The 23,263-nt window shown below is 54.6% G+C and overlaps 1 protein-coding gene across 16 annotated transcripts in view; it reads right to left on the reverse strand.

Annotated features, from left to right (window-relative positions):
* The window catches only part of DENND1A (DENN domain containing 1A), a 496,373-nt gene that overhangs the window by 23,923 nt on the left and 449,187 nt on the right, over nucleotides 1-23,263 (reverse strand). For 7 of the 16 annotated variants that reach the window (XM_082695480.1, XM_082695472.1, XM_082695479.1 and 4 more), the window contains one exon: nucleotides 2,170-2,226. The exons of the other annotated variants lie outside the window; for them this stretch is intronic. In XM_082695480.1, the coding sequence (XP_082551606.1) occupies nucleotides 2,170-2,226 (57 nt within the window). The remainder of the gene's footprint in view (nucleotides 1-2,169; nucleotides 2,227-23,263) is intronic. 16 annotated transcript variants of the gene reach the window in all.

Consider the following 23,263-nt stretch of genomic DNA (forward strand, 5'->3'; position numbering starts at 1 on the left):
TCCTAACCCCGAGACCATGACCTGAGCTGAAATCAAGAGTCAGATGCTTAACAGATTGAGTCATCGGGCGCCCCACCCTACCCTTTAAAATTTTTATTTATTTATTTTGAGAGAGAGAAATTATTTTTTTCAGAGAGAGGGAGGGAGTGAGGGAAGGGGGAAGGGCAGAGGGAGAGGGAGAGAGAGAATGGAAAGCGGGCTCCATGCCCAGTACGGAACTCTATGTGGGCCTCGATCGCACAACCCTGAGGTGATGACCAGAGCCGAAGTCTCGAGTCGGACACTTAACTGACCGAGCCATCCAGGCGCCCTACTGCCCCAGGATTTTATGCTATGACAGACTCCAGGGAAATGCAGACAGAGGGCCCTGGGAGCTTGGTATGCTGGAAAGACCACAAGTTCTCGAGTCTGGTGACCCCTATCTCCACCCCAGGGGGTTGGGTTAAGCATCAGTTTTCTCATCTCTACAATGGGTGGAGATGATGCCCACTTTGTAGAATTACTGGGAGGCTCGCCTGGGATGACTTGCTGACTATAAAAACTCGATGGCAAATAACAGTCACCAAGAAACCAAGTCCTCCCTTAGAAGTTGTAAGGTTTAAAGACCCATTAAGAGTAAGACCCACTGTTGCGGGCCGGGCATCAGGCTCTAGGGCTGTCATCTCCGTTCACTGTCAAAGCTTCTATGGATGAGGGCACGTCAGAGAGACAGAAGGCGCGTTCAGGGGAGAGTGTGGCAAGGCTCGGAGCTTCAGTCCTTGCCCACAAGCCCCAGAGCCTGGGTCCCCAAGCTCAGCTCCCTCTACTCTCCAAACCATCATGCCAGTGCCTCATCCCGCAGCTCCCACTAAATCACACGCGCTTGTACCCAGGAGGGGCTTCCTGTTTCACAAAGCAGCTTCTTTTTGCTGTTTGTGCCTTCCTCCCAATGACAGTGAGCAGGAATGTTCCAGCCGGCCCCTCCGGAGCCTCGCTGATGGGGTTTGGGCTCATCGTGGTTTGGCTGGGTTCGGGAGGGATCCGTCACACGTGGTTGGAACTGCAGACTCACGACTGCCGTAGGTGAAGGTTTCTAAACCCCGCCATCCTCCCCGAGGGCCCTCTAACTCCCACACACGGGAGGGAAGGGAAGGAAAACAGTGCCACAGAACTTTCCAGCATCCACGCAGAGAGCAGCCACCCAAGCGATGCTGGGCGTGTGCGCTGTGGATTAAAAACAGACACAGTCCGGCAGGGCCACCTGCACCCCTTGGCTGCCACATGTCACAGGATTGCTGTGGACATGTGCCTTGGTCAGGGGGAGGGCGGGAGCTGGCACATGGGTTTGTGGGGACTCTGGTCACAGCTGGCCGGGAACCTGACCTCTTTTGCTGGGCTGCAGGAGCGGTGGCTGCTTTGAACGAGGCAGAGCACCTCTTCTGGTAAACAGCCCTCACCCAACGGTCCTGGCAAGTTTCCCCACTTTAAAGGATCCCATTACGGTGGTTATGCCTCGCCAGTGCCAAAGTCTGAGCTTCCAAGGAAAACGGGGCCCTGCACCCCAGATTTTTCCACAGTATTTGTCTTGAAAAACCTCGGAGGGGTCTTTCTGCCTCACCCACTCTGTTCCCAGGTGCTGGGGGGCTTGTCGCATGTCGTCCTGCTTTTCCGCCCTGACTTGGCACTTCACTGGGGAAGGTGGGGCTCTATGTGAGGCTGGTCCCCACCCGAGGCCGCTCGAGATTCTCTGGGCGTAGCCTCTGCCCTCGCAAAAGGGACATCAAATGCCTTTCCAAACCCGGCTCTGGCGGGAACGAGACCCCTGCTGCCACACTTCTGCTTCCTTTGTGAGGAAGAGGCGGCTGGAGCTCGACTTTGAAGCTCATTGGCTAGAATAGGACTCAGCCTGGGAGACGGGCTCAAATGATGCGCACACGGCAAACACACCACACAGTGGCTCGCGGCTACCTACAGCTCCGACCGGCAAGGTGCCAGACGGGCTCAGGACAAAGGAGAGAGAAGCCCAGAAAATGCAAGTCCGGGTTCATGCCACACAGAGAGGGAAGCTGAAAAACCCAATTCCCGATTTGGTGTTGCAAGGCAGCTGGATTCAAACTCCCGAGGTTTAGTCAGGCGGGGAGAACGGCTCAGGCAGTGTTAGGCGGGAGGGCAGAACCACCGGCTACTCACGGGCCTCGAGCGCTGTATCTTGGGCGGCGGCGGGCGGGTGGGACGGAGTCTTTGTGGCTGCATTAAAGCGAAACTTAAGGCATCAGTACACATGGAAGTGATCCCATGCATGTGCACACCTGGCACACGAGAGGAAGCATCCGGTTCCCCCAAGCCAGACCCCGAGGAACGTCCTTGATGCCTCCCGCTCTCTCACCCCCACGCCAACTGGTCACCGGGTCCTGCATGTGCATTTCTGAGGCCTGGATCTCTGTAATCATCTCCCAGCAGGACCTCCTCCAGCCATTCTCCGTACAGGCCGGGGGAAGCTTCTAAGATGCGAGCCGACCCTGTTGCACCCCAGCCTCGAGACCTCTGCAGTGCCCCCCTCCCTCCTCGGGTGACAACACAACCAGACTCTGGGCTGGCATTCCGAGTCCTTGGGGACCTGGGCTCTATCGTGCCTCCCAACCTTCTTCCTTGCTCACCTGGGCAGACCCTCAAGTGGCCCCAGGTTCTCATGCCTTGTTTCCTGCCACTCTTCAGTGTGGAATGACCTACCCCATCCCCATTGGCCTGGTAAATGTCCATTTGTTATCCAAGAGGGTAGGTCAGATGCCGCCTTCAATGTTCCCCCGCCCGGTGCCCCCTGCTACATGGCATCTACCACCCAGTGTCTCCCTCCCACCAGACCCCTGCACTTCCTTTCAAATGTTCATTTCCTTCAGGGCTCATCCTTATTCCTCGGGAGAAAAAAACATTTGCAAAATAAATGTCTGATGAAGAAATAAAGTCGTATAAAACACAAGGCTTTTGAAATTAGGATCTAAATGAAAACCAAGAGAGCACAGCTTCTTGGCTCTACCCTCTAACCCTTTATTTTGAAAGTCAAGCCCTGTCTTTTCAACCGCCTGCCCCGTGTAGATGCCCTAGCAGGTGTGGGAGATGCACGGGCAGAGTAAGGAAAGTGAGTACACGCTTGAGACCAAGACTGCGGACCCTCGGGAAACCCCTCGGGGCTTCTGGTTGGTTCCTTCCCATTTGGCCACGCCGTTCACAAAGGTGCGTTTTTATCTGACAAAGTCCAGCCCTGTACTGCCCACTTTGGCAGCCAATGGCCATGTGTGGTGAGTCTGAATTAAGATATGCTCTAAGTATGAAATATACACTGGATTTCTGAGACTTAGTCTGAAACAAGTACGTAAAACATCTCTAACTTTTTTACATTGGTTTTCTATCTTAGGATTAAAAAACAATTTGGCCATGGGGTTTAATATTAATTTCACGTTTCTTTTTACTTTTTAAAAATTTTCTTTAAAGATTTCATTTATTTATTTATTTGTCAGAGACAGTGACAGAGAGCGAGCGAGCGAGAGAGAGCACGTGCACATGCACAAGCAGGGGGAGCAGCAGAGAGAGAGGAGGAAGCAGGCTCCCCACTGAGCATGGAGTGCGATGTGGGGCTCAATCCCAGGACCCTGGGACTGCGACCTGAGCCGAAGACAGACGCTTAAAGACTGAGCCACCAGGTGCCCCTCTTATTACTTTTCTAATGTAGCTACTAGAACATTCTGAATTCCATACGTGACTTGCACTGAGGCTCCTGCCACGTTTCTCTTGGATGGTGGTGCTTTAGAGTGCTTTAGAGCCTCGCTTGGCTGGAGACAGTCTTCAGACACCAGACCGGCCGTGGGACTCACTCTCGGTACCCAACTCCCAGAGAGCAGGGGCCATGTCTCAAGCATCCTGGACCCTTGTTGCCCAGCAAGGGGCCAGTGGCAGAGTCGGCAGAGGGACTCAGTAGTGTCCTGGGGTCCCCCACAGCACATGCAGAGCATGTCTGGTGGGAGGTACACTACGGCTTCCAGGTCGAGGGCTGTTAGTTGGCAGTGCAGGCCACACCAGGCTCACAGATCTGCCTTCAGCTGGGGGCCTCCTGGGGGTGGGGCTGCCACCCCATGCGATGAGCATGGCAACCCACTAAGCCCTACTTCTTCTCCTTCATGTTTACAGGGAAAGTATGGGGCAAAAGAGGATAGAGCCCCTCAGCTCACACTGCTCAGCAGGTGGACGTCAAAGGACAGGGAGAGGGGAGCCACCTGCACGGTGCACAGGCCGCTGCCTCGTCCATACCTGCCTCCCCCACTGTCACGCGATCCCCCACCTTCACTTGTTTTTGGCCATTCTGCTCCAGTCCACAGTCCTCAAGGCTCATTGCCTCTGAACAAGCTGTTTCCACCCCTGCTGGGGGGCGGGGGGTGGCAGAGTGCTCCAGGGGTGGCCCCCAGGGTCAGACAGTCTTGGACTTGACCCCCTACCCTTTGGGTTTCTACAGACCTGTGATTTAACTATCTGAGCCTCCCGTTCCTCATCGGTGCAAACACAGGTCACGGCCCCACCCACCAAGGAGGCTGTCAGGAAGATTCAGAGACACCATGTTGGCCACGATCTTCCCACAGGGCTGTCAGTGGACGTTGGCAACTATCACTGTTAGCGGGCTCCCGGCGCCCAGTCTCTCCCCTCCCCATCCATCTCCGTGCTTGCTCCAGAGGGGACTTAAAAAAAAAAAAAATACAAGCCCACTCTGTCTCTCACCAGCTTAAATCACCCCAGTGGAAGGCCAGAGGAAGGCCCGCTTCTCCCAGTGCATCCTAGGAGACGCACTGTATGAAGGAAAGAAGGGGGTTCCCGGGCCAGATGAGTCTGGGAAATGCTGTCTATTGCCTTATTCCTTTTGGAGATTCACAATGCCAGTCAGCACAGCAAAGGCTACCAAGTCTTGCAACCAAAAAACCCCACCTTAAACAGGCAAAACCCTATTAACGTTTCTTCTTCTACGTCCTATTTGTTCAATCGATTTGAACCCAGACTCGCTTTCCCTATACTAGCCGTTAACAGCCTCTGAAAAATGCCACCCGAAGTGTTCTAAGCCCTCCAGACGCCGGGTCCCACCTACAGACCTCTGTAGTCTCATCTCTGGGGCTTCCCCCGCATCTCCCTGGGGTCCCACCACCCGCAGCCGACCCGACACACCGTCCAGCTCCCCCGAGTTGGCCTTCCATGTTCTTGAGGTTCCATGCTGGTCCTTTAGCCTAAAATACCTTTCCATTTCCTTTTGTCTCACCCTGGGTGCCTCTTGTTTATCTTCTGGTGTCTGGCTCATGCACCACCTCCCCCAGGAGGCCCTCCCTACCCTTCCCGGCCCACGGGTCATCACAGCACACAGGCTGTCCTTCTAAGCCTCTTCATCTCAGCTCTCTTGTGTATCCTGGGGGCCAGCCCAGTACTGGTCCATAACAGGTGCTCAGCAAATGATTTTTGGCTTAAACTTCCCTGGCAGGTGTAGAGACTCAAAAAAAGTTCTCCAGATTTTGTAATTAACTTATTTTCCTTTGAGGGTCACCAGGAAGTGCAGGTTCTTCTGCAACTGACTTTATCAATGATGGGAAGAAAGTAGACTCTTGATCACACCCAACCTAGAAGCGAGCAGAGTAAGTTGGGGGGATTTAGAGACACTGTGAAAGGGTAATGTGGTCCATCTGTCAGGGCCTCACCGCTGGGGTAAACTGGGTCAGGCACCAGAGGACACACCACTGCGACAGCTTCCCAAGCCTGCTGGGCTGGGATGACAGTTGGGGACACAGGCTGGAGAGAGCGGAGTACCCTGGGGACAATTAGAAGAGTTTACAGGGGTGACCGGTGGTGATCTGGGTGGGAAGAGAAGGTGAAGTAAGAAGCCAGGGAAGGATCAACTCGACACATCCTTTTCCAGAACGTGGCCCCAGGGTTGGAGGCTGAATCGAGACTAACTGAAAGTGGGGCTATGACAGTGTGAGTGGGGCCTGGGGAGGCTGCGGATCTGGCCAGCGCACCCTGAAAGTCTTTCAGGTGAGCCAGGGGTACCCCCACGCATTTCTACTCCCTGAGGGTGCAGACCGACTTTCACTCTTCTCTGCCCCTCACCCCACAGTCCAGGGCCCGGACCTGCTTGTTCAGCTCTTCCGGTGGCCCCAGTGGCAAGGAGCACATCCATCTGTGGGCGGGGAAACAGACCGCAGAGAGGTAAAGCGCCCCGCGCACGGCCCCCAGCTGGTAATGGGGGAGTGCCAAGAGTGGGTCCCAGGCCTCAACTGTGGGTCCAGTGCTCTTCCCACTGCTGGAGGAGGTGGAAGCAAACCCAGGAGAGCCTCACTTTGGAAGGAGCCGAGAACTGAGAGGGCCAAGTCCAGGCCCCTTTGCACAGAAATCACGTTGTATGGGAACCCTAATTCCCTGGCTGGATCAAAGTGTGGCTACACGGACTGCTGTTTCTTAACTGAGTTCAGAAGGCTGGGCCTTTGGCTATCTCTTGCTAAGAAGAGTTCCATTCAACAATTCATCTCACACTTTCTGAGCTGGGCTGGGGTGGGTGGGGGGCGATGGTGGGGTTGGAGGTTTTGATAATCAACACATGCACCTGTTTTCCCGAAGGTCCTGTCCAATTGGAGAAGAAGTTTCATTCCCGAGTAGTGGAAAGATTCCTCCTGCGTGTGTTTATGGAACAAAGTCAGGGCCCATAGATTCAGAAAAAAATAAAATAAAATAAAGTTCTTGTCCTTAAGAAATGTATGGTCTGGTGGCATTTGAAGCACATCACGGAAAAAAATCTCTTAGATACAAAGAGTATTTGGGCTGAAACTGCAGAAATATACTTTGGGTTAGAAAGATGTGGGTTCATGTTGTGGCTCCGCCATTTCCTAGCTGAGTCCACTACCGGCTCTGCCACTTGGGTGAGTTACTTCAACCTAAGTCCCAGTTTGCTCTTCTGTAAAACAGGGATAACACCCGAGTTGCAGGTTCTGGCGAGAGGACGGTGTAGGGCTGCAGTTCTGGCTGGGGGCTCTGGCCCAGCCCCTGACGATGACCCCAGCCAATCCTCTGTCTCTGTTGGGCTCACAAATCTTCCCAGAAAAGTCCTGTGGATGTGAAGACCTTGGTCTTCCAAGGAAGTGTGCTATCAGCGATGCACTGTCGAAGGTGACTGGATTTTAATAATAATCTCTCTTATTTATATGATGTGTTTTCCTTTCAAAGCGTTCCTGCTTCTCTTCTTTCCTTTGAGCCTTACATCCCCTGGTGAGGCAAGTTAGAGGAGGATCATGTCCCTGTTACGGTGGCAGGAAACAGGAGGCCCAGAGAGGTTAAGGGACTAGTATGAGGTCACATAGCTAGTGGCAGGAACTAAAACAAGCAGGTATTCTTAGGACACTGCACTACCCTTGTCAACCCAAATTTCTAAAGCCGTCTGGAATCCTTTCTGATACAGCTTTCTAACCCATTTGAAGTTAGAATCTGTTGTTAGAGATCTGTTTAAGAGAAAAGGCTGGTAAGAGAGTGACTCACATCTTCCCCTTCCTTCTTTATTTGAGCAGCTCTTTCCATGGCCTTCCAAAGGAGGCAGAGGATTCATCTAACAAACATTCAACTAATAAATGGCACGTACGCTGCACATCAGTCAGCAAGATATGGTCCTGTTCTCCAAGGGCTCCCTCTCTGATCGAAGGGGCTACAATGCAGGGAGGAGAGAGGGTTGCGGAGGTCTCTGGGGGTCCAGAGGAGGAGCTTATTGGATGGGCGTGGGAGGAAGTTCAATTGCATGGTAGAGGGGAACTATGTGGCTCACTATGATTAGAGCAAGGATGGATATGAGGGCAAGGCAGGCCAGGCCCTTGGATGGGTTGGTGGAGGAGGGGTGGGTCCCATAATAGGGCCTTGACTATCAGGCTAAGAGATGTGGCTTTTCTCTGGAGAGCAGCTGGGAGGGATTTAGGCAGGGAGGGACATATCAGAGGCCTTGGTGTCCTTGTTGTAGAAGATGGATGGGAGGAGCCTGGGTGGGCTTCTAAGGACAGATATTCTCCCCCAAGCTACAGGGCCCTGCCCAAGCCTCCAAGTTGTGAACTCACCACCTCTGGCCACCTGACTACGGCAAGATGTAAACGTGAGAGGGTAAGCCCGGAGGTATGATTGACACAGAGGTCCCAAAGAGGAGAGGAACACTTTGGCCTCTGCCCGGCCCTTGACAGTTGCATCAGTCAGCCGTGCGGACCAGGTGAGCATGCTCACTGGATAAGAAACCCACATGTATGAGGACAGCATCTGATTTGCAGTTAATTTGTTGATGCAGCAAAACACATTGTTTCCAAAAGGTCAGGAGGGGAAGTCGTGTTGGAATAGCAACTTAATTACCTGGGCAGCATGGGTGAGTGGATGCCCTGCACTGGGCTCCGGGGTGGAAAATGCTGGACTTGTGGCAACGACCCGGGGCAAGAGTGTGCAGTGCGTGCGAGAGGGGCTGGGGGAGGTTCAGCCTGCACAGAGTGCAGAGCCAAAGCACCTCCTGCCTGCCTGGGCCGGGGCATAACCAGCTCACTCGCTAGCCAGGGGAATCCTCTGGACGGGAATGAGGGTCATTACCCCATTTCATAGATGGCGGGGAGGCAAAGGCTTTCCCTGGGTCACAGAGAGCAGCGGATGACGGGCCCTTTGGAATAAGGTCAAAAAGCTCATCCCGAGTTAATTGTGGGCGGGGGAGGGGCTGACTGTTTAGAAAGTGAAGCATGGATTTACTCAGTCCCCATGGAGGGCACACCTGGGATCATGCCTTCAAGGTCACCATCAGCAACCCCGTTTGGCTTCTAGGAAAGCAGGCAGAGGGAGCCGGTGGAGGAACAGGTGCTACCTAAGGCCACACAGAAGGTGGAATGTCAAAGTCAGCGGGGAGACAGGCCAGACGCCAATGAGAGCAGCCGGGGCCCCCCACACTTCCCCTTTCCAAGGGCTGGAGGCATGAGAACTGGCCTCTGAGGCTGGCCCCAAAGGGGGTCTCAGTCCTGTGTCTGAATGATGCTGAGCTCTCTCTTCCCCATCAGACTCTATCTAGTCTACAAGGAGGTGGCCCTGGTGTTCCAAAGGGGAGGCTGGACAGATGCCTGGGATTGCTCTGTCCTAGGGGTATGACCCATTTCTAGGGGTATGGCCCAATCAGATAGGCTGCCAGAAGAGAGAAGAGAAAATTCACGATTAAGCTCTGTCACTGTTTAACGAAGGAGGAGTTCACCTGGTTAATTTTCCTGGCCAGTAGCCATATCAGTGCTCTGACCTACGCATGAAACGGCGCTGGCTGGGAGAAGAAGACAAAGCTTTCCGTGGCTTTACAGAAGGCCTCTGGGCTGAGAGCAGGGCTGCTCTCCTCCTTGGGACCGGAAAGCCGCTATTATGCAAGATATGGAAATAAAAGAGGCTTCTTTTTGATACGCCTCCAAAAAGGAGTGTATTGAAGCTATATTTGTGTGGAGTGTCTCCTTTGAAATGCCCAACCAGCTCTCTCAGGCACGGCTCCTACCTGTCCCCCAGCAACTGTCATTACCTTCGGGCCTCTCGTCCACCCTTCAGAGAGCCCGTCCTGCTTGTTGGGAGGATCAAATGCCTGCCTTGGCTACAAAGTTTCAGCGAGGGTGACTGGAGGGGCCGGGTCCGGGGCCCTCAGATGGGATCCTGGCCATCTTTGGGCCCTAAGCACCCGCAGAGGTAGCTCTAAGCTCGGGGCGATGGTCTCAGAGGGACGCTTCTTACAAGATGTGGCCCAGGGTGGACTTCTCTTTTGTGGTTGAGGAAGAAGTTTCCAACCTGCCCATAGCAGGTGACAAGGAGGTGCTTCTTTATGAGAAGGAGAAACTGGAGTGGGGTGGGGGTGGTGTCTCATCTTGGAGGGCCCTGGATGGGCCAGTGTTACTCCGAATATCCCAGTCAGTCCTGAGACTCTGGAGAGAGGCTCTATCATGACCCCCACTCTCTAGACAGGGAACCGGAAGCCCCATGCTGACCTTCGCACGACATAGTTAGGAAGCTGGTGGCGCTGGTCTTCAGTCTGTGGCTGTTGGGCTCCAGAGGAAGGTCTCCACATGCCCTGTGTCATGCTGCCTGGAGGCACCATCTGTGAGGGGACCGATGGTGGCCGTCCGAGAAACGCTGCAGCCCCTGCCGCGGGGTCTGTCAGCCATCGTCTCTGGAGAGCGTGTACTTAGGATTCGGTCCCCTCAACAAGTCACCTGGCGAGGCCACTCTGGCAGGCTGGTCCTAGGCCCTTTCTCTGCAGTGAGTGAGTGCCGAGCTGAAAGACACCTCAGCCTGGTCCTGAAGAGCACGGCGTTCCTCCCTGATGTTGACAGGAGTAGTATTTTGTAGTGGTGCTGGTTAATTTGTAGTGGCATTTGTGGTTTGAAGCCTTGTCAAGATCCCTGATTACTTCCCGTGCAAGGAGCTTGGCTGATGGGGAAGTTCACATGCTGAACAAAAGCGGCGAGGCAGCTGTGAGGAAGGCTGCGAGGGGGCCGGGTGACCCTAGCCGCTTGGGGGGCGAATAGGGAGGAGGGCCAGAAGTGGGGAGGGGGAGGGGAGCCTTTTGTTGTTAGTCAGGTGCAGCTGCTGGGGTTGAATAGGGGGCACCCACTGGCGGTCGGAGGTCGGGCACCAGAGGCGGCGGCCGGTGGCTGGGCAGCGAGCTGGGCTGACATGTGCCAATCGCTGCCCAGACAGAAGCTGGAGGTGCTGCCTAGGGTGCCTGGGTGACACTCCCAGGAGGTGGGGGACAGGAGGAGGGGCTTCTAGATGTTGGGAGAGAAAAGGCCCTCACACACCAGCACTGTTTTTTGGCACTTACTACGGACCAGGTCCTCTGCTGGGAACTCTACACATAAGGTCTCTCATGACCTTGACAGCCCTGCAGAGAAGGTAAAATCCCCATTTGGCAGATGAAGAAACTGAGGCTACATCCTCAGTGACTCATCCAGTCCAGGCCTCACAGCTAATGGTAGAGCCTGGCTCCTCGCCCAACTGTGTCTGACCCCCAAGAAGCCCACGCTCCCTCCATCACAGCCAATACACGCACAGCAGAAGGAAAAGGTGCTGAAACGTAGCCCCTCAAGACCAAGGGTGCTCCCCTCTCCTTAGGGAGTTGTCCCCGAAACCACTTTGAGCTTTTTTTTATCCTGCTACGTCTGTTCTGACCACACACAAGGGCCCATCTTTGCTGCCACCTGCATTTTCCCAGGCTGTGTCCTGCCTCAGTGAGGGTTTGCTCAGTGCATTTAAGGGCCAGGACCAGCTCAGCAAAACCGAGGCTAATTTATCATCTCCAGAACGATGTCCACCCCATGCAGAACGCCACTAGCAAATGAAAATAAAAATCTTCTCCTAATTTTGCGGTGGTAGAGAGAGGACCGCACAGCAGCCTCTGGTCAGAGTCTGATGCCGCGCCAGCCTCCACGCTGGCCTCCCTGCCCCAGCCCCCCATCCCCCGGCAGCGTGGAAAGCTGGTCATGGTCCCACACACTGCCCGTGGCAGGCCAGCCAAGGCCGGCTCTGCCCCCACCCACCCTACAACGCACCACCACAAGCGGCCCCTTCCGGCCAGACCCCGATACAGAGCCTGCCCTGTCCCTCACGTGCTACTGCTGTTCGCCATCACGTGCTCGTCCTGTGTGCCCTTCTGGCGCTCGCCTACCCGACAGGTCCTGCCCATCCCTCGGGTCTCTCCCTTCCCTGGAAGCCATGTCTCTCTTCCTGGCTTGACAGACTCAGGCTTCTTTCTTCCACCCCCCCCGGGAACACAGAGGCCCCTCAAAGGCAGTGCTGTGTCTATTTCCCACCTGGACCCGAGGCTCCGGCACAAGGCCCGCACATGAGAAGTGCAAAGTACATGCTTGTCCAGGACTGTGGAACCGGCCACCAAACGACCAGGGAGGCCATTTCCCAGCATTCCACAGACCGGGACCAACCAGTCATTGTCTCTGGATGCCAGTCGCTCAGTCCGGAAGGCTGGCAACCTTCCTGGCATGCTTTTGATCAGGAAAAACTCCCAACCTAGAGGCATCCTGGTTCAACAGGTTGAGCCCCAGGGCCATCCCAAAAAGCAGGAGACTTTCTGAGTGGAATGCAAAAGTGGGACGCCACAGCAAGCTTAGATGTGAAACCTCCCCAAATTTCCCCAGTGTGTCTGTTAAAGAAAGACAGTCAGGTTCACTCGACAGAGGGGTTTTTTTCTTCCCTTGTAACAAATGGATGGAGAACGGGGTTTTAAAATTCCTGGACCCTGGAATACATTTCTATCTGTGTCAAAGTCTACCCCTCCACCGCCTCAGCAGAGTTTAAAATCCTAGCTAATAGGTTAACAACTGTTTTTCTTCAGCTTCAAATGAAGAATATCAGAAGGCTGGGGGAATATGCAGCTCTCCAATTTGTACGGACTGCACACAGCTCCCCGCAATGTGTGTTTGACAGGACTGACATTTTGTACCGCTGTGAGATGGGAAAACGTGTGACATTTTTATTCATGGTGGCGTACGCCCTTGTAATGATCAGCTCTGGTCGATGTGCTTACCGCAGCAGCCCCAGAGCCCTCGGAGAACAAACAGGAACCCAAGGTGCCAGCAGTTCGACTGCCTTATTAAACACCGCCAGGATCCTAACGAAGACCAACTGCTGGAAAATCTCACTGTCAAATCCTCAAGGACATTGTCAGCGCACAGCTAACTGCATATATTTTTCATTTAAAATACTGAAATCCAGCATTGTGCCATTACGAGCGAGGGGAGGGGCGCCCACTCCAGTGGCCATTCTGTCAGCTGCTTCTTCGGAACTCCAGATGCTAGAGCCAGATGCCCAGTGGGGTTCATGGCTCAGAAAGGGGCAGCGGAGATGGGGAACTGCCTTTCTGAGAACCTAGCCCTGCCTTCGGGGTGAAAGGCTGGAAGGAACAGGCCTCTGGTGACAGTCACCTGGAAAGTCCACCACTACGGGTTCTTTTCGTAAGCCAAAGCAAATCTGCATGATCTGAAAGTCCATTGTCGGCCCCCTCCCTCCCCTCCAGCCAGCCGTCTTCCTGGAGGTGCACCCCATTACATCTTGCAACTTGGTGCTAATCAACCTTCTGTTTGGCGGCAGACCTTAAGACATCTGTAGGAACACACGGCCGCGGTAGGCTTCAGACCCTGGCAGGAAGGCTGTGTGTCAGGACGCCCACCTGCGATCCCACCACTTGCCTCAATGCAAAGGCCTCGAGGTCAGCGGGCAGGAGGACCCCCTCCCTCTGGCGGTCATTTCTAATGCTGATGCACACTGATGGATGGAAGCCAACCACGTGGGCGACCCTCGGAGCCTTTCGGGTTGTTACGCTGGGTGATTTGGTTATGGCTGCGTACGCTAACGCACTGATATATTTGTTTTGTAAATATGTATTATTTATACAGTGCCCCTATTTCCATACTCCAGCCCTGATGCACCAAGACGCACTCTGCTATTTATTTATGGGGTCCTTGTCGCAACAGGCCTAACAAGACGCCTGTGTGTGGTTCTTGCAGGTTTGCAACAAACCGAAAGTGGTCGGCTAAACAGCGCCTGCTCTCCATCTATCACGGGCAGCGGCTTGCATTTTAAGGGGCCGCCCGTAAACTTGGTTTAGCATAATACTGTACATCATCTGTGGCGGAGGTGACCCGGGACACCAGAGAGCTGGCGACCCGGAGAGCAGGAGCCGTAACGCTCCATACCCTGGGACGGCGGAGAGGCTGGAAGGAGATATGGCTACCCTGGTTCCAAGACCCAGAGAAAGTAGAAAAAGGAAGGGGGCTGGGAGACAGCCTTGGGGCAAAAGCAGGACAGAGAGGGTGGAGGTCACTGGACCCTATTTCCTACTCTGTTGCTCAGCAGAACTTTCACCCTGGGCTACAGAGGGCGATGGCCACTGGCCCTGACACCGACGGGGCTCCCGTGGTCCTGGCTGGCGCCTCAAATCTCATCAGAGCACGTTGGCTGGAGGAAGAGAACTGCAGTGTGCGTCCAGCCTCATTCATTCTAAGGAAGGACACCAGCAGCTCCCACGGAGAGCAGCCAGCAGACCACCCAGATCTCTCAAATCTTTCCCTTCTCTTCACGGCCATAATGGGGTCTGAGGTCAGACGCCCACTAGCTCCCGGCCGCGAGCCAGCAGGCTCATTAGCAGCTTCCCTGTTTCACCTTCTTCCTCCCCTTCCCACGGGGGCCCGGCGTCCATCTTCCCAGATGCCATTCCCTCAGACACAACCCTCACTGGCTCCTTGACACCCACAAGATACATTTCAAGTTCTCGTGGCCCTGCCCACCTCCGCAGTTTGGCTCCCAGCCCTCGCCGGGTGCCCCCTGGCCTCCTGCTTCCCCACATCAGCCCTTCCTCTTCTCGGAAGATGCAGCCTCTCCTGTCTTTTATGTATGTCACTCTCTTCACCTGGAATGCCCTCCTCCTCTGGCTCCACCTAATATAAACTTCCCATTCGAGATCCACCAGGAATGTCACCTCCTCTGAGAAGCCTGCCTGGGTTTCCCGAGACAGTTTATGGCCCCTCTCCAGCCAGTACATTTAGGCACTTAGGTCCATTAGCATTTCTCTTTCCATATGGTTTGCCGACTGTCTCTCCCAGACAATGAGGGTCAAGGAGGGAGGCAGGACACCATCTTCTTCCTCTGTGACCCCAGGGCCTGGGGCAGGGCTTGGCAGCCGACATGCCTCATTATAAGCTGAATCAGTGAAGGAAGGAATTAAAGAGGGCATGAAAGAATAACTCAGAGCCCTGCCTGGCAAAAAAATGTCAAGATTTTTAGCCACAAAGACAGGAGGGCAGCAGGGGAAGAATTTTTAGCTGGTCCTCGCGGCTTGGGAGAGTGGAAGTGTTTGGTAGACAGCCCTGGGGAAGAAGCTTCCCTCCCGCGCCCCTGCACCCCAATCTGTGGCGAGAATGATCCGCTGGTGAGCACACCTGGAGGGTCCCAGGCTCCTGGCTTCCAGTGACTACGTTAGCCCAGGCATCATCCTGTCAAGAGTCAACCCACCGTCCCTCTGCAAACTGTCTGCTCTCTGGAAAAGTGCAAGCTGGGATCCACCTAGAAGGAGTCCGGGACTGGGGCCTGCCGGGGAGGGCCAAGAAAGTAGTTGTAACCATGGAACCATATGGCTGATGGGCAGCAAATTCTCTGAAATTCAGTTTCAGCTGCTTCCCGGCAATGTTAATCCCATACCACACTTTGCATTTCAAGTGGGATATAACCAACAATCCCCTGGGAGAAGGCCCTTTTATATATTCTGTTTCTGTACTTTTATTACATTTTAAAATTCTCTGCAGTATAAACAAACAAACGCGATACGATATTCCAGAAGACAGGGAACGAAGCAGACTGACAATAAAACGAACGTGGGCCAAACAAGAACCTAAATGAGGGGCACGGTCAGTGCGATCTCAGATCGCGTGTGCAGGAGGCTGGCATGCACCTTTGCTGCCACGCTGCCTCAGGGTCAGAGGAGCTGGAGGCCAGGTAGGAGAAGCCAGGGCTTTGCCTCTGAATCCATTCTCCCAGCCAGGGGATTAGAGTGAGGCCCCTGACCATCCTGAAAAGCGGGGCAGTCTAGACCCTTCCACACCAGTCTGGGTAAGGTCCTGTGAAACAAGGCAGGCACCTACTGGGCACCCTGCCCCATGCCAGCGGGCGTCAGGAGGGTGGCATCACTGTGGCTTTGCACACCCCTCCCTTCCCCTACAGTGCTAAGGAATCTGGAACTCTGTAGACTTATTTTTGGGGAGAGAGCCAAGTCCCAAATCCAGGCAGTGGCTGGGAGCTTTGGCCAGGAAAGAGGAGGAGGCAAAACAGAGTGACTGTGATCTCCACGACCATCCTAAGCCACACTGTTGGAGCCTAGGCAGGTCCCAGGCTACCGGCAGCTACAACCAGACGCCTCAGGAAGCACGTGTGAATGATAAGGGTCCGACGAGAGGGGCAGATGGGAGGGAGAGCCCAGTCGCCAGCGTCAGACAGACCTGGTTTGGAATTCTTACTGCCACTTACGGTGTGACCCTGGGAAAGCTGCTTAGCCTCTCTGAGCACTGGCTTTCTGGAGATAATAATAAACATGAATCTTACAGGACTGCTGAGAAGATTAAGTGAGGTGATGCCTGTCCGAGGCCCGAGTCCCACACCATGGGTCCGTGTTATTATGAAAACCAACCCAACCCATCTGGCCCCTCCTTCCAGGGCCACCACTCCATTAGTCCCTGTCATCCCTTCCCTCTGGGCACAGCCAGGTTAATAATTTACCTAGTTCACACGGGTGCTTAGGGACCGTTGGGGGACAACAGGACAGGTGGCTCCTGGCACAGCACTCCCAGAGCCATGGTGGGGGGACTCCCTGCATGGCCCCTTGACACCGAGTTGATTCTCCCAGAGGATCTTGCTTGTGGGATATAATTTATTTTCAATATTTTATGTTTTATTTCCCCTTCCCTACTGTGATAAACTCCCCACCTTTGGCACAGAGAATTCTAATCTGAGAAAATGCCTCCTCTGGTCTCGCTGAATCAGATTTCCTGCTCTTGTCCTGCTGGGCTCAATATCTTCCTGGCAGGGAGCTGGATTCCGAGCTGCTCTGGCGCAGGCCTTAAAAGAAATGCTGTTTTTAGGCTCTGGTCAGTCCATTGGCAAAGAGGCCCCGCTGTCACGCTGCTGGGTGGCAGAGACGTGGGGGATACAAGCGGCCTGTCACCCAAGCATGGTACTGCACATGGGGGTTTAATAGGGAGCACAGGCACCATGGAACACCAGCCACCCCTGTGTCCGGGTCCCCCTGCTCTGCTGAGCTGACCGGCTGCTCAAGGGCGCAAGGAGTGCTCCCACTTTTCCCACCTCTTCTGTGACTTGCCGCCTTTCAAGTCTGCGCTCACTCGCTACTTGGTCATTCCCTAAGCTCCCCCCTGGGTGAGTCATCTGTGCCAGGCCCTGTGAGGCGGCCAAGGTCACAGAATGGAGGCTGACACTGTCCCTGTACCGGGACAGTATGTCAGGCAAGGGGATGGCACTGATGCCGAGCAGGGAGGGAACAGCTCTGCTTGGAGGAGTCAGGGAGGGGTTCTGCGGGAAGGAGCTCTGGAAGTGGCCCTGACAGGTTGATGGGCTTTTGTCAGGAGGAAGAGAAGAGGAAGGATATTCCTGGCAGTGGATAAGGGTAGGAGCAGATTCACGACCCCAGCGTGGGGTCTGGCCTGGGGCAGATGCCCACAACGAGCAGTGAGATGAATTATATAAACTGTGAGCTGGGGACAAAAGGATGGGACTCTGTCCAGGGTGGAGGGGCACTTAGCAGGGTCTTGCAAGGTGATAAGCACTGGCCTTGATGTGGAGGACAGCAGGTACCTCCAGCCCAAAAGGGGTGTGGGCAGGGGAGCTTGGAAGGGAGTGACTCTGGCGGGGACCTAAGATTTGGGTAAGTTCTCTGACCAGGTGAGTCTGTGATCAGAGAGGGAATCCTGGGGACAGTCACACTCTGGGGGACCGAAGGGCCTGCCTATCCTCAGCGCTTGCTGATGTTTTCTGAGGCCCCTCTGCCTCACTGACCCCTTGAGGACAGCAACATGCGACCCCGGAAACAGAGGGATGTTGGGGTCCACTGGGCTGACGCCTGGGTGGAACTGGGGTGAGGCAGCTCTGGGGGAGGCCCACGACACACTAAGACACGGGGCAAGAGAAGCTCAAGAGGAATGAGTCAGAAGCGGGTACCGGGGCCACCAGAACAAAGGTGCCATGATCTCAGCACAGAGCTGGGGTACAAGCCCGAGCTCTAGTCACCAGCAATGTGGCTTTGAATCCTGACTGTTGCTTCTAAGCTGTACCAAGTCTCTATCCTCTCTGTGTCTGGCCTGTGTCCCCCTCTGCAAGGGGAGATGCTACCTGAGGCTCCCCTCCGTGGCTGAAAGGACTAAGTGGGCTAATATGTGGGGACCGCCTAGCACGACAGCCGGAGCTGGAATATGTTTCTCTAGGTCTTGGCCTAGTGCCGGGCACACGGTGAGCAAGTCACGCTCATGCTTCTCCCATGACTGTCCTTAGACCACCCCCTGCCTGGCATGTGACAGGTGCTCAGACTACCGCTAAAGGGCTCAAACGTCCTAGGGGGTGGGGGCTCAGGGAGGGAGCCTGGCCCCCAGTCCTGCAGCCATCCTCACCTGGGCTGAATGGGGCACACAGCACATTGCCTGTGAACCTGCATTTTCTCCTGGCCGCTGACACCTCCCAGGCCGCCTGCGGTGCGTCAGGAAATCCACCCGCTGATGAACTCTCCGGCCTTCTCAAGCTCCCAGGCACGCCCGGCTTAAGCGGAATTCTCTGGAATTTTCCACTTGTTCCGAATTTCCAGAATCTGAGTTCTCCCTTTGATGGGCAAGTGTTCCCTCCCAAATCGAACGTGTGCGCTCAGAGGAGCAAACCCTGGCCTTGTGAACCTCCCAGTGGAAAGCTGTCTCTGGGCTAGCCTGGGCTCTGAAAAAGTGAGTCCACACGGATGGACAAGCCCGTCAGTCACCCTTCCCAGGCAGACCTGACAAACCCACCAGCAATTAGGGACCTTGCTGCTTTTGGAATGGCAGCGAACGAGTCGAAACAACTTGGGAGGGCCACCCCACCAGGACTGAAGGCAGAACAGCCTGTGGTCACGCTGCAGCTGGCAACAGCTGGACTGGAGCCAGAGGGGCTGGACTGGGGGACCCACCGCAGTAGCACCTGCCTTCTCACGCGCAGACATTGCTGAGGGAGAGGAAAGAGGGGTGACGGAAAAGGGGGATTTGGAAGGAACAGGGTTTGAAAGAGCAGTGGGCAAGGGCTCTGCTTTGTGGACTGCGAGGGCATGGCTGGTGAGTTAGACCAAGAAAATGACTTGGGACCAGCGCCCACGATGCTCGTCACATCTGGTGCCCCAGCGTGCCCCATGGCCTCCCAGGCCCACTATCCTAGTCAGCCGGGAGCTCGGGCACCTGCTCCTTCTGGCGCCATCTCCTGGCCATGCCGTCAGCCCCTGGTCCTCTGCTCTGGGGCGTAAGCCTGGCTCCTATGAGGTGTGGGTTTTCCCACCAAGAGCTGTGGGGAGCTTCGTGTGCTGGGCTGCCAGGCCAGCGGAGGCAGCTGGGTCACTGGGTGACTGACAGCTAGCCCTTCTCCCCCTCGCCCTCCCCCCGGAGAAATACACATATTTACCGAGGGCCTACGGGCAGCACTTGGTTGAACAGACTCACGGAACCATTACAACAACTCACGACAAGGATACTATTATCCCCACTCCCCAGATGGGGAAACTGATTTCACTGAGGTTAGTTCGTAACAGCTAGATAGTCACAGAGCTGAAACTGAATTCCACAGCTGCCCGATGCGAAAATCTGGGCTTTCCCTCTCTCCCACATTGCCCCCCAGCGACCACTCAGCATCTGCTTTTTCAGTAGTTACATTTTTGTGGGGGACGGGGCTGTATTTTCTTTTTCTGTCTCCACGAATGGGTATGTGTGCCCCTGCATGACATTCTGACCACACCACTTGAGAGCAAGTTTCAGACGTCCTGGTATGTTGCCCCTAAATGATTCCGTGTGCATTTCCTAGGAATAAAGATAACCCCTCCCAAACCAGAATATTAACAATTCCACCATACATAGACTAACAACCCAGTCCATCTTCAAATCTGCCAACTTCCCTATGAATGTCTTTAAAGCTTAAAAAAACCCCACCATAATCCAAGTTAAATTAATACTTTGCATTTGGTCATGCAGCTTAGTCTCTTTTATAGACAAACTCTTTGCTTTACACGATATAATTCAGGAGACGCCAGGCTTTTCCTTCGCTTGCCTGCTCTCTCCCTCGCTCCCCTGCCACCTAGGTCAACCCATCCTGGGGATGTGGGCAGGTGTCCCAGTACTCTGCTTCTCTCCCCGCCCTCCCTTTCCTGAGGCATACAGGACTAGACCTTGGGAGTTCATAAAAACATGAACTAAGAGGATCTAAATTCCTATAATACAAAGCTGTTTCTACTTGGACATAAAACCCTTATTTATGGAAAGTGATTTGGAAGTGGTTTTTGGCCACTAATGGAATATTCATTTTTCTTCTTCACATGAACAGATTTATAAGCGTAGCAACTGAAATAAAACCAAGTAACTGGCTGGACACAGAGCGTGTACTTAAACAATAATCAATTATTAATCAATTTAAAAATCCACATCAATAATAAAACCTTAAGACGTTTACTGCCTGCCAGTGCAGCGCCAGGGCCTGTGGTAGACTTTCCAGAGGCTCATATTCTCACAGGGGAGGACAAGCCTTAAAGAAATAATGACAGGCTGTGGGAGATGCACGGCATGTGCCAAGCTCTAAGGGTAGCATAAAGACAGGAGCAGCTAGCTCTCCCCAGGGGAGCCTGGGGATTTACAAAAGGGACCTGCTCTGAGGCCAGACAGGTGGACCATGAAGGGCCTTGTGTGCCAAGCCAAGGATGAAGAGGGAATGTTTGGGGGTGGGGAGGAGCAGGGAGGTGACCAGGCCACTCGTGGATCCCTTAAGTGGACCCCGCAAGGCCAGGTGGGGTGTGTAGTGGGGTAAGTTTGGAGGGCAGAGGCCAGTCAGGAGACTGGAACCGTCCCGCTGAGTGATAACACAGCTTGAACCACAGCCGTGAGGGAAGCCATGGAGAGGAGAGGACCCAGCAGTGTCCAGGAGGCGGAAGGGAGAGGCCATGAGGTGAGAGTGAGCGCACCTAGGCTTCTGGAGAGACAGCGGTGCCGTCCACTGAGGTGGAGATGGCGGGTGAGGAGAGAGTTTGGCGGGGGGGTGTGTATGTCAGATTTCAGATTCGAGGCTTGTGGTTTGAGGTGTCTGGGGAACACGGGAACATCTGTTGGAGATGTCCGTGGCTAAACTGAAGGGAATCATGTGTGACTTCCAAGCTCAATGGGGCAGAAGGGGTTTCTCAAGGCACTCGGAGCCAAGCGTGCTGAGAAGGCATTTACTGGCTGGGCAGCTTTTCCGGCCAAGTGTGAGACTGGCACTAAGTGACCCAGCTCATGCTTGTCAAGCCAGAGCTCTCCATGTGCACAGACGAGCAGGCAACCATATTCCAAGAGCTGTTCCTGGGGGGTGGAGCCAAACCCCTCTGTCCCAGATCTCTGGGAGACATGACAGTGCTTAGTTTGGGCTTCGGTTTAACTGGCTTTTCAAGCTTTATGTTAAAGAGATTCAGAAACCTTGGCTCCATTGGGAGAATGTACATTTTGGAAGCTACCAGATTGGAAGGCAGGCAGTCACCTCGTCTGCAGGATCAGTCATTTGGAGTGAGCACAGGAAGGGGGCCCTGTGGGTTTACCCTGAAGTTTCTGGGGGAGCCCTGTGTTCCCACTTCCTGAGGAGGCCTGGCGACCGGCCAGGCACGCGGCACTGCCAGCATGTAGGCGGGACCAGAGGCTAGTCACTGGGCTCCCACAGTCAGTCAGGTGGCCCTGGCCAGGGGTGGGGGGGTGGCCCTGAGAGGCAGAGCTGCTGCTGGTGACGCAGTGTCAGTTAGCTACCAGTTCAAGCACACGTCTTCCATGCCTGTCTCCTTGTTAGCACAATGCGTATTGTGCTTTCTTCCTCACCAGCTGATCAAGACTCAGTGAAACAAGCAGAGATGTAAAAGCACCTAGTGGCCTGTCCACCTTATTAGAAGCAGGGAGCGTCTGCCTTTCCCGGAGGTGTTACCTCTGCTCATCTCCCTGAAGAAGGGGTCGAGACAAGAGGTTCTGGCTGAGGGGTGAGTGCAGGACACTGCTTCTTCAGTCTCCACACCTACAGAGAGGAGGGCATGTCCACTCCCCTGCCCAGGAGAGAAAAACACAAGGCAAGGGGGGGGAGGTCCTTAGCTTCTCTCTGCACCCCCTTACTCACTCCCGCCAGGAGAAGAGGAGGGCTTCCCTGAGCATGTTCTGGGCTCCACGGGCCCTCGAGGCTCCCTCCCACCGAGCGGCCGGTCCGGGGCCCTGCTGGGTGCTGCCTGCAGCCGTCCCCTTCTCCTGTGCGGGTAGCTTCGTCTCTGTAATTCTGAAGGGAAGTTTTAGCAAGCCCATCTGGCCTCAGGTCTAAAACAGCATTCTCCTTTGAGTCTTATCAGTAAAAAAAGGCTGGCATTTTCCTCTCATTTGTCTATCTCCTGGGCCTTATTTCTCAACTATTCCGAACTTGGGAGGGGAAACAAAAAGAGTTATTTAAAGCCTCTCCAAACCTAAATACTTTTCAAGGTAGGAACAGGCATTCTCAAGTTATTTGAGATTTCTGAACGCTTCACAGAAGCCGTGCAGGGGCTCACTGAGAATCTGTTTTGCTCGTCTGGAACCATCAACAGTGATCGCGAGCACCGCGTGGTGACACGTGTGCCTGTTCTAGAAAACAAATGAACTATTTGTGAGTTCAGCTGGCTGACAAAACACTTCTTAATTGATAGGGCCCAACTTGGGGCTGCAGAGAGTGGTCCTGAGGGTGCAGGGATGGCCTCTGTGGGGCCCCAAGTGTCCCGGGCTCACCTCACTTCCGTTCTCACCGCTCTGGGTTGGACTGTGCATTGGCTGTTCTGTCTCCCTCATTCTGCCCCTTGTAGGACCCAATACATGGATGGACAGATGCATCATTAAACGGAAGGGGTGGTCATGGCCTCAAAGAAGGAAGCTGCCATGAGGCCGAGAGACAGGAGAGCACCTTCTCTGCCCCGGCAGAGGCAGCTCTGGCCAGCGCCCCACACAGCTGCGTCTGAGGGGTCCCACACAGGCCCCCGCTGGCTCCCTGCCACCCCACCCCGTGTCCCCACGAAGGTCCCCTGGCTGGCGACACAGAGCACTCCTGGGATGTAATAACCACCTCAGCAGTCTCTGTCCCCGCTGGAGAGCTCAGTGCTCTTAAAGAATGAGATCCACCGAAACGCTAACCCAAGGCAAAGTCTTTCTGAGGACATCGTCGCTGTCTGGGTAGTTCAAATTATCTCGCTGGATGAACGGGCTTTCACAGACATCAAACAACTGAAATCCCTGCTTGGTGAGGGAGCTGGCGTGGGCTCTGTAGCTAGACTGTCCTAGGTTGCTGTATTGGCTACCGTGGCCCTGGCCAGGTCCCTTCGGGTCCCTGGGCTCTAGCTCTGGGTCCCTAAATTGCAGCTAGTGGTCCCTTCCTCGAAGGGCTAGGGCAGAGATGACACGCTTTCCCAAAACAGAATGCGTAC

Source organism: Mustela nivalis (assembly GCF_964662115.1).
Source record: "Mustela nivalis genome assembly, chromosome: 13".
Classification (NCBI taxonomy): Eukaryota; Metazoa; Chordata; class Mammalia; order Carnivora; family Mustelidae; genus Mustela; species Mustela nivalis.